This window comes from Aquarana catesbeiana, linkage group LG06 (genome assembly GCF_042186555.1).
Source record: "Aquarana catesbeiana isolate 2022-GZ linkage group LG06, ASM4218655v1, whole genome shotgun sequence".
Taxonomy (NCBI): Eukaryota; Metazoa; Chordata; class Amphibia; order Anura; family Ranidae; genus Aquarana; species Aquarana catesbeiana.
This window is the reverse complement of record NC_133329.1, coordinates 101,967,814-101,985,757: the sequence shown is the minus strand read 5'-3', so window position 1 is coordinate 101,985,757 and position 17,944 is coordinate 101,967,814. Positions and strand designations below refer to the sequence as shown.

The following is a 17,944-nucleotide window of genomic DNA, read 5'->3' as shown; positions in this document are numbered from 1 at the left end:
GCAGAAAGGAAGCCTCTCCATAGTGTATTACCATAAAAACGTTAACTGTTTGTACGTCTACATCTTTGTATTAAAATTTAGTGTGTAATACAGAGCTTTGGATAAAAAAACAGGAAGCCGAGACGGTTTGCGTTCCACGGCTCGAAACCGAAAGTGATGCAATGATGCTGTTTGCCCTGACCTACGCGTTTCGTTACTGGGACGTCATCTGGAGCCATCTTTTATTATAAGCTCTGTATTAACAGACTAAATGTGAGCACGTTTATATCTGTATTAATAAACAGTTAAAGTTTTTATGGTAATACGCTATGATGTTTCCTTTCTACTTGTGGGAGCAATAAAGGGCCAGCTGCAAGGAGACTATCTTTTAGGCCTTACACCGCAAACATGGAAGTAAACAGCTGAAATAGGACCAAAACATTTTTTTACGGTGTGCTACGCAGTGGCAAATACTGTGAAGGCGTAAGACCTCCTTTACTAAAGCTGGAAAGTGCAAAATCAGGCTCACTTCTGCATAGAAACCAATGAGCTTCTAACCCCAGCTTTGGTAATAAAACCTGGAAGCTCATTGGTTTCTATGCAGAAGTGAGCCTGATTTTGCACTTTCCCGCTTTAGTAAATAAACCCCATTGTGTACTTAAAAGTGGCGTATGTCTGTATCTCTAAATGCTGCAGAAGTAATCCGGTTGCTTTTGTCTTCTGTCACATCATCAATGACCCAGTGCCACTGGAAGCCATGCACGCCCATGCCATCCCACTGCCTCCACCATGTTTTACAGACGATGTTGTGTGCTTTGGATCATGAGCTGTTCCAAGCCTTCTCCACACTTTTTTTTTTTTTTTTTTTTTTTTTTTTTCTTCTCGTCATTCTGGTACAGATTAATCTTAGTTTCATCCATCCAAAGAATGCTTTTCCAGAACTGGTCTGGCTTTTTTAGATGTGTTTTGGCAAAGTCTAATCTGGCTTTTCTATTCTTCAGGCTTATGAATAAATTGCACCTTGTGGTGAACCCTCTGTATTTGCTCTCGTGAAGTTTTCTCTTGATTGTAGACTGACAATGATACGCCCACCTCCTGGAGAGTGTCCTTCACTTGTCTGGATGTTGTGAATGGGTTTTTCTTTACCATAGAGAGAATCCTGCAATCATCCACCACTGTTGTCCTCTGTGGACGTCCAGGCCTTTTTTATGTTGCTGAGCTCACCAGTGCATTCTTATTTCCTCAGAATGTACCAAACTGTTGATTTGGCCACTCCTAATGTTGCTGCTATCTGAATTTGTTTTTAAAGCCTTAAAATGGCCTGTTTCACTTGCACGGACGGCTCCTTTGAACACATAATGTAGGTTCACAGCAATAGATTCCATATGCAAATACCACACTTAGAATTGACTCCAAACCTTTTACTTGCTTAAAGAGGAGTTCCAGCTGTTTTTGTGTTTATTAACAAAAAGTGTAGCTGCTGACTTTTAATAAAAGGTAGGTACCCCCGCTTCCAACACCCCCCCTCCCCCCTTTTTTCAGGATTCCTTAAAGCGGAAGTTCCACTTTTGGGTGGAACTCTGCTTTAATTGAAGAAATAACGAAGGAGTAGCACATACCTGGCCATGAAACGGCTTTTGGTTCAATTGTCCAATTACTTTTGGTGTAACTAAATATATAGAAATGTCTACGAGTCACCAGCACACAGTGATATGTGAAGATATGATGAGTGTAAACCCACTATATCACATGGGTTGTATTGAAACACAATTCAAGGACTAGTGGCAATATATCACTGATGGCAAGTTAAAACTAAAAAGATAGTGAACACACTGCAACATATAAGTGATATATTCAAATGATAACATCAAAACAAATAATAAACACAATTGTAAATTGAGATAAGTACTATTGTTCAAAAAGTTTGTGACAAATAATGAACATAAGTGTCCAAACAAAAACAAGTGCATTGAAGAGGAGCAACTTCCAGATGGAATTTTGACATGAAATCTGGATAGACCGATCGAATGCCAACGTACACTGTTCAAATGAAAAGTTGGGTACTCTTATGTCTCGTACACACGGTCGGATTTTCCGACGGAAAATGTGTGATAGAACCTTGTTGTCGGAAATTCCTACCGTGTGTAGGCTCCATCACACATTTTCCATCGGATTTTCCGACACACAAAGTTTGAGAGCAGGATATAAAATTTTCCGACAACAAAATCCGTTGTCGGAAATTCTGATCGTGTGTACACAAATCCGACGGACAAAGTGCCAGGCATGCTCAGAATAAATAAAGAGATGAAAGCTATTGGCTACTGCCCTGTTTATAGTCCCGACATACGTGTTTTATGTCATCGCGTATAGAACGATCGGATTTTTCGACAACTTTGTGTGACCGTGTGTATGCAAGACAAGTTTGAGCCAACATCCGTCGGAAAAAATCCTAGGATTTTGTTGTCGGAATGTCCGAACAAAGTCCGACCGTGTGTACGGGGGATTACTTTTGGTCCCTTAAAAAAGGGGGGGTTGGCTATTCTTAAGAGCTGTAATTCCTAAACCCTTCCTCCGCTTTGAATGTACATACCCTCAAATTAAACCTGAGAGTGTGCAATTTCAGACCATATCCATAGAACTATAGCTTGAATATGTTCTGGTAATTACCTGAAAAAAACTAAAATTGCCTGTGTCCAAGTATATATGGACGTGTGTGTGTGTGTGTGTGTGTATATATATATATATATATATATATATATATATATATATATATATATATATATATATATATATATATATATATATATATACTGAAACAACTAATCGATTTACTATTTTCATAATCGATTAATCGGCCAGGTAACATAATGGGGTTAAAAAAAATAAAATTAGCCCTTTATAGTACAAAAAGAGCAAATAATTGCTACTGTAAATATTACTTTCACAGTTCTACAATAAAAAAAATAACCCCCTTACAGTAGTGATTTATTAGCTTTTTTTTGTACTATAAAGGGCTAATTTTAGTTTTTTTTTTTTTTTAAACCCCATTATGTTAATAAACGTCTTAGACCTGTTTCACATCTATGTGTTTTTTACAGAAACACACTTCAGTTCATTTACATGGTTTCCTATGGGACACGTTCACATCTATGCTTTTTTCAGCCGCTGCTTATTTGGAAAGGGTCAGGGACTTTTTTTTTTTTAATGCAAAACGGTGCTTTTTGGTTCAATATACTTCAATGGAGAAGCTGCAGAAAAGCATGTAATGCAATTTTGCAGCAATTTTGTGTTTTTTAATTGACCAACAACAAATTGGCCAAAAAATAATGCAAAAACACAAATCGCAGCAAAATCACATGCGCAAAAATCAAAACGCACAGCCAAAAGCACTGCAGAAACAGATCAAAAGCAAACTGCATAGGTGTGTACCGAGCCTTATGCTGGCCACACGGATCAATTTTCAGACTAAAAATCTTTGTACATTCGCTGAATGAAAGAATGTTTGAAATTTTCACTTGTTTTTAACATTCTGTTTTTAAAATTAATGTATTTTCTGAACGAAAACCACACACACTGTCAGAAAACTTCTTGGTCAAAGGAATTTTCAATTATTTCCAAATTTTCCCGTTTTTAAAATTACTTTTTTTTTTTTTTTGACGTTAGACATTGTTTTTTAAATAAAAAAATTTGATATCTGAGTCTGATGATATTTACCAGATTCACCCTTTAATAGTATATACCCTCTAATAGCATATACAGTATATCACCTCTAATAGTATATACAGTATATCTCTTTTCTGTCTGTTTATTCTCAGAGTGGATTAGAGATTTTGCTCCCTAACCATATAGTTGGTTATTTATATTTACCACTGCATAGAGATATTTAAGAATAAATATAAATATAATACAAATTTTTAAACTTTACATATTAACTAAATTATACACCACACTTATTTTTAAAGTTTATTAACCGATTAATCGGCCAACTAATCGATTATGAAAAAAATCGTTAGTTGCAGCCCTAATCTCTTCATGCATATTACAGCATGAAGTCAAAAGCAAATGTCTTCCTGCAATATAGCAAAGTCTACCATGTTTCAGAGTTAACAATCCCTCTTCATCAGGGCTGAGGAGAGAGCGATTGTGTCTTTTTTTTTTTTTTTTTTTTTAAACTAAATATTATCATGGTTGGTGGTTTCAATTTACTTCCTTTTTATCAGCAATTAAAATCCTCAGGGTATTAATGAGGAAAAAATGGGCTTGGTCTGTTTTGCCAAAACCATCCATTTGGATTATTCCTTATTAAAAGTTGTAGCAATCAGCTTAAACCCTTTTGTGTAGTTCTACGCTATTTTAATGAGGCCCATGGTGTGTTCTGAAACTAAAGGACTCTGCGGTAAGGACCCCTGAGACTTTTTGTGAAGGCTCCGATAGGGGCACAGTAGATCCACATAATGTACGAAAAATAAAAGAGAATTATTATTATTTTTATTTTTTAAGACTTTGTGTTTTAGAGAATGCAGTAAAGTTGTATTGTTGACGTTTCAAATTCTCTTTACAGAGGCTTTGCTGAATAATTTTGCTCAGCAGCTTGGAGCCTGGAGGTTCTGCTTCTACTTCCTGTCCAGCTCACACAATGATTATGTGTTGATGTACAGCCTCAGCGTCTTTGAGGTAAGGTCATAGGATAATAAAGTGTAGTTAAATTGTTTTATAGAAAAAAGTATTGCAGTGTCCAAAGTTGCACGAGAATATTGAAATTGTTTGCTTTTAGTGTGTTTTTTTTTTTTTTTTTTTTTTTTTTTTTTTATTATTGGCATGCAAAAAGTACCTGTAAATCCGGTCAGCCAAACTGTTAACCCTTGCATTTGGTTTGGCTTGGTGTTTGCATTTGGACCACAGAAGGAAACTGTGATGTAATAGGGGCCATGGCTATTAGCAAAGCCACCCTCCTATTACCAATCACTTGGTGGGTCAATCGACAGTTGACCACACCTAGGCTCAGCTGCGATCTTTGGCAGTGGTAGCTGGTTTTTTTAGGTGTCACAGGGAAATTGACACAGAGGTGCTCATTATTTACTCCTGTAGCTGGTGTCTCCTTCTCCTACAGAACTCTGGTCAAATGACAAGGCCAATTAGAAATATTAATTATAGGTTAATTGTGAGCAATCACCTCCCGCTCTTTTACTACCAACATCACCATCGCCTTAACGTTTTCACTGGGTTGTTTACAAAAACGTACTTGCGTGCCAAGTGATTGTGGTTCTCTGTAGGTATCTGGCAGAGCTAGTTGTTTCTTCCAGGTTCTTGCTGGCCCCCGATGATCCATTTGGTCCACAGTGCGTCATCAGAGAGTGGGCTGCAAGAACCAGAAAGAGTCAACCAGCTCCATGATGACACACTGTAGTGCCGGTTCCGCAAAGTACCCTGAGGCCTTCTGGGATGTGTGATGTGGGTATCCCAAGAGGCTGTGGGCAACCAATATGCCATTCTGTCCTAGGCAAGAATCTAGAAAGTACAGTGGGAAAATGGTATAAAAAAAAAAAAAAAAAAAAAAAAAGGTCCAAATGTGTTAGAGGATGGTGGAATGCTTGGAAAGACAAAACGTGTGCAGGGAGGGTGGGGGTCCGCATTAATATGTCTTTTGTACATATTCAGATGTATTCCTACCCCAATTTCCTTTTTTTTTTTTTGTAATTTTGACAAAACAATCAAAAAGACGATGGCAACAAAATAAAGCAGACAACAAAAAAGGAAAAGCAAAACAACCCAAGTGGGCATTGGTCAGTGTACATAACATAAGGGCCAAATTGCCATCCAACATAGAGGGTGCTAGAGACGGAGCCGTCTACTTGGTGGTCGTGGAAGCATATGAACGATATCAACAATATTTTGTCTCTGGCCCTACATCCAAACTTAACGTCAATGATGAGCAAACACCACAAAATTGGGCAGAAAAACTAGAGCCCAAAGGGCAGATAGATAAAGGGAACATAAAATATTTGAACCAAAATAAAAAAAAAAAGAGCACTCTACTGTGACGTATGAGCAGTCCTATATCAAATATCTCAGAGGATCAAGGCAAGTCTAAAGCACTTCTGATTGTTAAACTTCTCCCACGGAACTGGTACCCATTGGTTGTCTGTCTGGGCCTCATCAACATAATGAATCCAAGTGGCCCAACCCCCTTAATACTTGTCGTATCTGTCCTTACATGTTGCCATCCATTCCTCTGCAGCCATAATATCGTTCACAAGACGAATCCATTCTGAGCGGCTTGGAATTTGGCTCCTTTTCCAATAGACAGGTTCAACTGCCTAGCCGCATTCAGAAGGTGGGGCAGCAACAATTTTCGGTAAAGGGATGGTGGGGACCTGAAGGAACCCCATTGGGGAGTCAGGGAGATCTGTATTCAAGATGATATTTATTTGGGTTCTGATGTCCTACCAATAGGGTTGTAACTTGGGGCATTCCCACCAGATGTGTAAAAAGTACCCCTATGCATGCAGTCCTGCCAACAAGCATCCGAGGAAACTGTATAGATTCTAGCAAGTTTGGTGGGGACTCTATAACATCTAGTCAAAAATTTGAACTCATTGTCTTGCATTTTCATGTCAACAGAGCTAGAATGAGTAAGGCGGTATATATGATCAAGTTGTTCAGTAAACTCATGTTGCAGGTCTCTTTCTCATTCTCAAGTGTATATTGGCTTCTCCTTGGGTTCCAGCCCTTGCATAATCTCATACAGTACAGATCTGGAATGTGTGATTGGATTGGCTGACCTTCAAAGCTTCTCAAAGGGAGTGGAGGAGGTAGGGGAGTGTATAGTTTGAGGTAAACTGCGTGTAAAATGTTGAAGCTGTCTATATCTCCAATCTTCTAAGGGGAAGCTACCATGTTGAGCTCTAAGTGCATCCTGTGGGATTAGTCCCCGGTCTTGGATGAACCTACTGCATCTCGCCTTGCTATCTGCCATCCAAATTCAGACAATCCTCTATGTTCCCAGGGTACCCATGGTGCATGAGATGGGTTGCGGCCAGCCAAGAATTTTTCTGAAGATACCCACACCTTAGTGGACACCCCATGATGCAAATCCAATACCTGTTGCGGAGCAATTGCCTCATAATACTTGCGTATATCTGGGACGCCCAGGCCTCCCAGCTGCTTAGGTCTCTGCAGGGTATGAAGAGCCAAACGTGGGCTTCTGTCATGCCAGATATATTTTAGGAAAATACTGTTAAGGATCGAAAAAGACTTGGGTAAAGAGGCACCATTTGAAGATGGAACAGGATTCGGGGTAACGCATTCATCTTTAACACACTGACTCGGCCCATCCACGAGAAGGTCTCTCGGGCCCAGCTTTATAGTGGAGAGTAGCGGGGCGTAATTACTGTTATAAAGCTGGGAGCAAAGAGGAGGGTAAGATGTACACCCAGATATTTCAGTTGAGTGTGGCACCAGGTGAAGAAGAATGAGGATTGCAACCGTGTACGCAAGCTCGAGGGGATATTTAAAGATAGACTTTCCTATTTTATTATAATTGATTTTGAGAGTAAGCTGAAACTCTGTAGTTCGGCGATTTATGTTGGGGAGAGAAAACAATGGGTCAGCCGCATAGAACAGGACATCCTCCGTGTAGGCGGACAATTTATGCTCCCTTGGCCCGACACAAAAACCTTTTAACATTTGGATTCAAGTGAATCTTATTGAGCAGTGGTTCCAGGGAGAGAGGGAAAATAAGGGGGGACAATGGGCATCCCTGTCTAGTTACGTTCTGGATAGGGAAGGTGTCTGAAATGACCCTGTTCACCTTAACTCGGGCCTCAGGGGAGCCATAGAGCGAAGCTATCCAGGAGAGCATGTTGGGGCCAAGTCTCAGTCTAGTCAAAACAGCTTGAAGGTATACCCAATCCACCCTGTCAAACGCCTTTTCAGCGTCAGTAGAAAGCAGGAGACAGGGTGGATGGTCAGTCTGTGCTTGTGCCCATTGGATCAATAGGACAGCACGGTTAGAATTATGCATAGGTTACCTCCCAGTGATAAAGCAAGTCTGGTCTGGATGTATTATAGATGAGTTTGACATTATGGGTTTAAGACTGTTAGCTAAAATCTTTGCCAGTATTTTGATATCGGTGTTGAGAAGTGAGATTGGTCTATAGCTGCTAGGGGCAGCATGGTCTTTCCCTTCTTTAGGGAGCACAGTGATATGGGCCAGTAATCACTCTTTCAGTATAGCAGTACCGAGGCTAATGCGTTAAAGTAGACGCACAATGGATTAGACAAAGGGAGGAAGGCACTGTAATAAGCGTTTGTATATCCATCAGGTACTGGGCTTTTCCTCTTTGGGAGCTCTTTTACTAGTCTCCAACTCTGTCTGGGTGATAGGCATCCCAAATTGTTTGCTAACTTGGGCAGTGAGTTGAGAAGTTTGAGCTCCTGCCAGATATTGCATTTATACTGTCCCTGATCTACCGTTGAGCCAGGCAGTGTGTCGGGGAGATGGCAGAGCTGGGCATAGTAGTCCCGAAAGGTAGCCACAATCTTAGAGGAGTGGACTATCTGGGAACCTGTCGTGATATGGAGTTTATGGACATGGCCCGAGGCCTGTTGTCTCTTGAGAGCCCTGGCAAGCAGTCACCCGCACTTGTTCCCAAACTCATAAAATTTGTGAGAGATATAGCATAAGCATGCCCATATCCGGGTATCGAGTAGATTGGCAAGCTCCAAATGGAGAGATTGGAGTTCTGCAGTCAGCTCCGGGGTCATACAATGTTTGTTTGAGTTGGTTTTTGTAAGGAGGGTTTGTGGGTCCCCTTCACATACTTTTTTTAGTCTTGAGCAGTGAGATATGAACTCTCCTCTGACCACCACTTTATGCCCTTCCCAGATGGATGCCAGCCCCACATCATTCGTTAAATTCTAGACAAAGTACAGGGAAATAGACTCTCTGATATGCGCTTTTCATCACCTCATCATCTAAGATATTTCATTCAGGCGCCAAATCCATGACTTTGTGTCAGAGGACAGGGGATGTATAGAAAGGGATACTGGGGTGTGATCCGAAATGGTGATAGATCCGATCGATGCACTAGAAAGGGTCTCCAGAGAGAACTGATCCATCAGCAGCATATCTATTCGGGTATACACAGTGTGAGTAGCCGAATAGTAGCTTAAGGCTTTATCGGTGGGATGGAGTACTCTCCAGTAGTCTACAAGATGGTGGGAGTGTAGAGATTTTCTGAAGTGCTTAAGGAAAGAAAATGAGTGGGTAGAGTGGCCCGTAGACGTGTCCATCTGCGGGTCCGGGCTGAAATCCCCCCCAAGATCAGTTGGCCCTCCCTAAAGGTGGAGAGGGAATCTAGGAAGGAGTCTAGGAAAGTGAGCTGTTGAGTGTTCGGTGCGTACACAGTTGCAAAAGTGAATTTACGACCTAAAAATGGTACCTTTTTTAAGTTAAATGTATCTGCCATTAGAGTCAGCAAGTTGATCCATCATTGTTTATGTATAGCTATGGCAACCCCACTTGATTTTAGAGCTCGAAGAGTTACTGAGAAACCATTGATTATACAAGCGGGTGGGGAGGCGGGGGACCGAGTCAGTGCAAAAGTGTCTCCTGTGCCCCCAAGCGTTTTGTCTCGAGCCATAACTTACTATGTTTATTAGGTGATCCTAGGCCACGGACATTGTACGACACCACTTTCAGGGAAGCCATGATGTACAGGAGTTGTGCAGACGTCCAAGGTCCCCGTCGGGATGGGGGAGAGACCTGCAAGTGCTTGATCCAAGAATCAAGGAGTGGTGAGAAAATAAAGAACAAAAGTAAAAACCTAGAAAACATAAAACCATCAAAACGTACAATAACTTTGCCATAAGGGCATTCCAACATAACCAGCCACTATTAGTCGGGGATCTCCACTCGGCCTTCAGGCCAAGAATAGAGTGGAGGCCAGCGAGTAGCGTGGGGTCCCAAATGTGGGACATAACTCCAAGGAGTGGGCCTATTTGAGGGAAAGTGGCACAGCACCAGGTGCGAGCTATCCAGAAAACCCGTTCGGCATAAAGAGCACATCAGCATCAGATATGTGCAAAACCAAATTGCCACAGCAGTAGTAAAAATCGAGGAAGAACCCCGGGGGTCCCTGTAAATGAAAACATTAGCAGGTTAAACAATTAGTTCACATGAGTCCTTCAGGGCCTCCTCTGGGGGGGATGTTGGGTAGATTGCGAGATAGCACGGGGGGGGGGGGGGGGGGAGATGTAACGGAACGTCCCACACTCCACTTGAGTGCTTCCGTCAGTATACCACTTCCTTGTAGTCTGGATACAGATATCAGATATTCCAACCGCTCCCAAGCATAAAACAAGACGAGACTTGCTTAGTTGCTAACATATTCTATTTTTTTAATTTAGAATCAAAATTACAAGACTTTATATGCTGTTGGAACCTCCTCTAACAATACAACTGTAACCTAATTAACATGAGCTAGTTTACTAAATTATTTACCCAGACTAGGTGACTATTCAATACACATTACCATAAACATCAACACAGGGTTAATTAGAACAAACAACAATGTGTGGAATACCCTTAGAAGCTGTGGTAAGCCAGACTAAACTCATTTACATTAAACACATTATAGCAGAGAACAAGACCGGTAGTTGGAGTTGATGACACCAGCATCTCCTCACAGTATGTGTCCCAACAGTATGAATCGGTCTTAGCAGGGGGGCTGCTGGAGGAATCCCCCCTCCCTCTTCAGGGACACACATCCCAAATGACCACAGCAGAGTCCACAACAGAATGAGACAACATACAATATATACACGATTGAGTCTAATTAGTACAGATCAGACTGAATTTCTAATTCACTTTGCAGAGTATTGTTCCCTTAAAATCCAGGGCCCATAATCTGTTGGCAAGAGGCTCACATGCAGTCCCCTCCAATAGCCTCTGTCCCGGGTGAGTCTGTCACATTTCTCCCCCATTAAAGGTTGACTAACAAGGTCCCAGACCTCAACTGGTCTGGACACGCGTTAGTCAGGCAGAGTGAACTCACAAAGTCTGTCCGCATGATCTCCTTTCTTGGCTGCAAGGAATAGTTGACCTCAGTAGGTGTGGGGCAAAGGTCATTGACTTTGTCCAGCTGTTAGCGCTTCAGCTGGGTGGTGTTTACCATTCCATCGCTTGGCCTGTTGCTGGGCAGAGGGGCCCATGGTCCCAGTTCCCTGAAGCTGAGAAGAAACTATAGGTGCTAGGCAGAGGCCAGCAGCGCTCTGCCCTGTTGCCAGCGATTCAGCTGGGAGTAGCAGCTTCACTACATCAGCTTGTCGTTGGAGAGAGGGGCCGACTGCCCTGGCTCCCTGGATCTCTACAGTTGTTGCCGGTGCTGGGCAGAGATTGCTAGCACTCTGCCCTGTTGCCAGCACTTCTGCTGGGGACTTCACACCCCCTGCTCCGGCTAACCGCTGGTGCAGGAGGCTGGATTCCTCCACTCCCAAACTGTGTAGCTGCCATTGGGGAGGTGAGCCGGCTGCTTCCTGTTCCATTCCCTCATCTGGCTGCTGGGATGACATGTCTATGGTACTGTCTCCCAGGTGCATGGATCTTTGCTGGGGAGGAAAGACCGCTTCCTCCACCCTGGCCAAAACCCAGGTGTTTTTAGGAACTGCGGCAACTCATCTTTATTTTGCAAGGTGAATTGGCGGCCATCCATGGTCACCGACAAATTAAAAGGGAAGTCCCATCTGTAGACCAGCTTTGCATCTTGAAGGGCCTCAAGTAGTGGCTTAAGGGCACGACGTTGCATTAAGGTGTGTCTGGAAAGATCCGGGAAGGAGGACAGCTTTGCGCCATTAAAGTCCACGTAACGGACCCCTCTGACATGGAACATTATGCGTTCCTTCAATGAATTTTTGGGTCTTGCAGCTTTCGTTAAGTGCTTGCAGTGTAGGTGTAATCACTTCCCATTGTGACTCCAGGTCCTCCACTCTACCACCAATATGTGCTGTATCAGCCTGGAGTGCCTCAATGTCATGCCTAAAGGCCTTCTCAACACTGTGGCTGAATAGCTCCAGGTCAGCTTTAGTGGGGAGAGAATAAGAGCCCGCAAGTCCTTGTCCCCCATTTCATCTCCCACCACTGAGTGAGCCACTGGGCTGGCTGCGCATAAGGGTGAGGCGGGGGGAGGAAGTGAGGGTGATGGGAGTTGTGAAGAAGGGATAGGGGAGACTGCACATGCAGCCTGGTGTTTACCGATCTGCGCCATCTTGGAAGTCCTGGCGGTGGGGCTCCGAGAAATACATGTCCAGGGATCCAGACCGGTTCCGGGAGGTCTGTTGAGGCTGTGGGGATGTCTGCCGTTTAGATGGCATTGTTTGAAGCCAAAATCTCCCCAGGAAGGCTGCTGTGGGTGCAATTTCCTTTTAAGCTGGAAGCCTTTAGTTTACGTTAAACACAATATTTCCAAAATCGGGTTTAATTTTGTACACTTGCTGTCAAATAGAATGGCATGCTAGCTTTCAACATCTCTCTGCAAATCTAGCAATTAAATATCCCCACCAATATCTAGTCTATGTATTTATATTCTTCTACGTGTGTAATAGTTGTTTGATTTTAGACCTGTTGTTATATGGAAAGTGTAAATGTATTGTGCTTTAGCAGGGCTTGACTTCCCAGTACCTGGATCATGTCATGTGCTGGGATTTTTTTTTTTTTTTCTATAACTTTGAGCTAGCAGCTTAATTGGACAGCACGCTCCACTCCGAGGCCTTCTCTCAGAGGTTCATGTCAGGTGAAGTGTGTAACTTGACCAGCATGGACATCTGTTATCGGTCCCGTGCAGAAGTGAGCGGTGCTTGGCTCCCTGTCCCAGCGCTGGCATAAACTAATCCAAAGTGGAAGGGAAAAAATTCAGAACACAAGAACTGCATGACCCAGACCTTAATAGTGCAGGAAAATATTCCCTTGAGATTATTGGTTTCTGTTTTTTAAGGACAAAGTTTACTTGTAGGGGTGTAGGGTGATGTCTTCCATCCAGCCATTTTTAGCCAGACTGACAAAATATATATTATCTGTGAGGCTCCAGCAGACACTGTCCGCTGAGACTTGTCAATGTGAGAGGAACAGACATCTGAGTGCAGTTGAATTGTACTTGTACATTTTGACCGTCTTGTAACCTCTAAAACACTGGATTATTCAATGTGGTGAGTTTTTTTTTTATTTTTTTATTTACAAGCTTGCAAGTTTTTGTAGTGGAATCAACCTGCATCTCTTTGTTCTAAGACATTCGTAGATGGTCTTTAGTCTGGCTTCACGGGGGCGATCCAATCCGTTCAGATCTGTTTGTCAGGTTTTTCAGGGTGATCGAATCGGATCAGATCCGCTTGTCAGGTTTTCCAGGCAGACCTGATCAGACCATCCATTGTTCTCTATGGCGGATATCAGCGGACGCATCAGTTAACATGCTGGCATCCAATCCTGTCCACCAAAAACAGACGGATGAGGGAACTATTCCCCATCCGTCTGTCATCCCACCTGCCAGTCAGAAACAGACAGCCAGTTAATTTCCATCCGACTGCCCCCTTGAGAACAGTGGGGCTATGCAGTGCGTACACAAACCTTCCATCTGCCTGCTCAGCGGGGACCAGAGCAGAGATCCCCCACTGAGCAGGTGGATGCACATTACGGAGTCCACCCTGTATGACCAGGGCCTTAGGAAAACATTCATATAGGAGGATAAAGTCTGAAAGTCCAGAATGATTGATTAAAAAAAAAAAAAAAATTTAAATTGCCACGGAAAAGCCAGCTCGTTTCTGGGATTGTAAAAGTCGCCCTTCTTCAGGGCTATAAAATATTAGAGCGGTTATGAATACAATCAATGTCTGATCTGCAGCACTATTTAAAAGCACAAATGGCTGATGACTTTACATTTACTGTATTACATACAGATGTAGAGAAAATCTGTATTCTGTAAAAAAAAAAAAAAAAAAAAAAAAAAAAGTATAACATCCATATGTATCCTGTTAATTAAGAATCACATAAATTCCTTCATAGATGGTGACTATGATAGTTTAATTGGGATACGAACTAGTGAATTGTATACTGTATGTTCTCATGGATCACTGTCATTGTGACCTGTACAATCTTTCTGATTGTCTAAGTTGCGTGCCACTAATGTTTTAACGTCACTTTATGCATTCTTTTTGTGTAAACTTAATAAAACTTGCCTGTTTAAAAAAAAAAAAAGAAAAATTAAAATTTACATAACTTGCTTAAAATCTCCTATAGTCCAAATCGCATGTTATAATACGTGATCTGCAAATTTTTTGGTATATCAAATAATGCATGCTTAACTCAATAAACTATTTTTTATCCAGTATAATTAGTTAACTGTTAACCACCAAAATAAAAATAAACCATTTTTTTTTCTATATACACAAATCCTAACCATTGCTTAATAGTCAGCGGTTATTTGTAAAGTATCAAAAGATTGAACTCAGACAATGTCCAGAAGCACAGGTAATCTATATAGATACAATGTTACATTAGGTTAAGATATTTGCTTAGGCCCCTTTCACACGGTTGGGTCTGCCTGTCTGTTTTTCAGGCAGACCCGATTGGGCCACCCATTGTCCTCCTATGGGGAGGCAGATGTCAGCGGATATGTGTCCGCTGACATCCGATCCGACAAAGTCCGCTGAAAACAGACCTATAGCGATACGTCCACCATCTGTCCAGCGGGTTTGATGAAAACAGACAGGCTGTCTGTTTTCATCATATCCCCAAATGGAGGAGAGCAGGGCACTGACAGGTCCGTGTTTGCATAGTGAGTGGAGACAGACCTGTCATCCACTTGCTCAGCGGGGATCACAGAACGATCCCCTCTGAGCAAGAAGAGTTTGTCAAAACAGATCTGCCCTGTGTGAAAGGGGCCTTACGTGGATGAGAATGTAGCAATGTGTACAAAATGTAATCTAGTGACAATATTGGTTGAAGGGGGAGAAAAAAAGTCTTTACCATGTGTAAGTATTAGACTATTAGTGTTACTAAACCCAGGCCCCTGCATTCACTATATCTGGTCTCCCACAGTACACAGAACATGGAATTCCAATTATTTTAGTAAACAAACTGCCACATACATTTTTTTTTTTTTTTCATCTGCAGTATATAGCAGTCTTTTGTGACTTACATCAGCCTCTGCTTTAAAGCTTGTAGGAGCAGTTTTCATTCTCTCCTGACCCTCTGTCTGGGCAGTGCTGATTGGCCCTGTGCCGATCACATGCACTCTCCAAAAAAACTCTCTAGCAATACACACCAAATTGAGCATGGGCAGCCTGACTACTAATGCTCTGTTCTATCATGAGATGGGTTGGAGTCAGTTAAAGAGGAGGATCAGAGAGACCGGATCGCACAGCCTTTATACAAATGCAGAGGATTAACCCCTTAGGTTCCACAGTGAATATAACAAGAATGCTTTACTGCATATAGATACTGATTTTACTGTTGTGGGTTTATTTAGTAACACTTTTTAAGTAAAACTACTTCTTATCCACTGATCTCCTGATCGGCGCAAAGCAGGCGGTTGACAGGTTTGTGCCCTGACAGACCCAGCTTTGCTCTATGGGCAGCTGGGAGTAAACGGACACTCGGCTGCCTCTGATCCGGTCCACCTAAGCAAACAAGAGGACGCAGTCCTTCTCCCCTTCTTTTTTAATTGGCATAATCGGGCTCGGAGGCAGACTGGTGTAAATTAACACAACATTTATATCCACTGGTCCGTAGAAATGCTTAGACCTTCCGATCATGTCTGCCTGAAAAACCGACCGGCGGACCTGATTGGATTACCATGTAAAAGGGCCCTTATACGTTGCATATTCAAAGACCTTTCACCGGTTTCTTGCCATTCTGCTGGCAGGTCATCCAAGCTAGGTTTAGTCGGACAACGCCGCAAGCATACATCGACCATTAGGGAGGAACCAGAATTCTCACTACAGCAAGGTAGGTCAGATCCTGTCCTGGAAAGAACTTCACATTCCTGTCCTGTTTGCCATGTGCGTCCTAGATGTAGACAATTGGAGATTACCTCAACTAACAGTGTCTGGACCTGGGGGAGTGGTCCCTACATCCAAAGGTGTTCCAAGACCTGTGTCACTGATGGAGAGCGCCATATGTGGACCTCCTAGCCTTCAGATTCAACAACAAACTGGACAAACCTTTCTCCTGGTACTGGGATCCATAGCAGAAATGGTGAATTCTCTGGAGGCTCTGTGGGATCAGTCCACCCTGATCTATGACTTTCTTCTCCTAAAACCTTCCCTGTTCGCTTCGCAGGTTCAAGGTGGAGGTCATTCTGGTGATCCTTATTGCCCTGGACTGGCCCAGGTTGATGTGGTTCAATGTGTAAGACTTCTAGCAGATGCTCCAAGGTCTCTACCTGGTCATTGGGATCTTCTGTCTCAAGAACTGATTTGCCATTCTGCTTCATGGTTGCTGGCTTTAACAACATGGCTGCTTTTGAAGTTAAGGTTTTAAGGTCTCTGAATCTTCGATTTTTGCAATGTTAAAGGCTATGAAGGCTACTTCCCGCAAGGTCAATCTTCAGACACAGCAGGAATACCTAACTTGGTGTGACTCTCTGGGATTCCACCCTGGGCCTTTCTCCTCTCCTTCCTTCAAATGAGTCTGGACCGGTGTTTGTCTCTCGTCACTAAGATCCTGACCATTAACTTTTATGTCCAGATGCTGTTTCCCTCCAAATTCTTCGGCTTATGAACGGGCTCTCCTGTGTAGCTCCCCCAGTTTATACCCCTGTGACTTAGTGGAATATGAGTCTTGTTTTCATTTCAGAAACTGCCGTTTGAACCCATTGGGGACATGTCTGCACTCCCGAGATGGCATACCTTGTAGCCATTACCTCTGCAAGGCAAATATCTGTAAGGAAGCCTTTCTTGTTTTACAATGGGACAAGGTGGTGTCAAGGCCTAGTACTTCCTTCTTGTCTAAGGTAGTTTGTCTTTCGCTTCAACCAGGGCAATGTTGTTGCATTCTCTGTCCAACTGTAGTTCCCCAAAAGAAAATTTTATCTTCATTGTCCGGATGTGGTTTGGTCTGTGAGTCTATCTCTCAGCCACTGTGGTGTCTGTTTAAAAAAAGAAAAAAAAAAAAAGACAATCCCTGTAAGGGTACCTCCGCTTCTCATTCCATCATCTCTAGGTGTCTCAGGCAGACCTTTTATTCAAGCTTATGGTTTCAAGGATCAGTTTCCACCCTTCCTTGTCAGACTGTACTTGTCACACGTTTTCAAAGTTTTTCCAGGTGGACATTGAACTTGTTTGATGCCAGCTTTTGATGTAAGGTCCTTCAGATGGTTCTTTTAAACTGCTTGCAGTCCCCTGGTCTCTGTTTTCTTAGGCCTGTTAGGTTTTGTTTGCTTTCCACCCATCAGTTGGACTTTTTTGGAAGACCAGAAAGAACATTCTGTACTTCTGTATACATACATACACTGTATGCATGTATGTTTGTATAAATTATACATAGCCCTCAAAAATTCTGCTCGCATTTTGAGGGTTAGTGAGCTATGGCTGCCTGGGACCGGGGGTGGGGGGGAGCCAGCAGGAGGGTTGTATGGGAGCCGTTCTCTCAGTGATCGGAGGGGAAGGGAGGAGAGCCGCCGCCGGGTGATCAGAGCGCCCAGGAACAGAACAGCCTTCATTTCAATAGCAAATATGTGCATTCCGCGCGCCGTCACATACAGCCCCTCCTCCTTATCCAGGCACTTTGATAGACAGATCACCCGTCCAATCCTGGATATAAAATATTAAAATAAATTTCTAATTGGTATCTCACAAAAGTGAGTACACCCCTCACATTTTTGTACAGATTTTATTATCTTTTCATGTGTCGGCACAAGTAGTGAGTGTACAGCTTGTATAACAGTGTAAATTTGATGTCCCCTCAAAATAACTC

The 17,944-nt window shown here is 42.7% G+C and overlaps 1 protein-coding gene across 2 annotated transcripts in view; it reads left to right on the top strand.

Annotated features, from left to right (window-relative positions):
- Window positions 1-17,944, top strand: part of XPO6 (exportin 6) — a 96,974-nt gene that overhangs the window by 11,061 nt on the left and 67,969 nt on the right. For both annotated transcript variants that reach the window (XM_073636560.1, XM_073636559.1), the window contains one exon: window positions 4,541-4,653. In XM_073636560.1, the coding sequence (XP_073492661.1) occupies window positions 4,541-4,653 (113 nt within the window). The remainder of the gene's footprint in view (window positions 1-4,540; window positions 4,654-17,944) is intronic.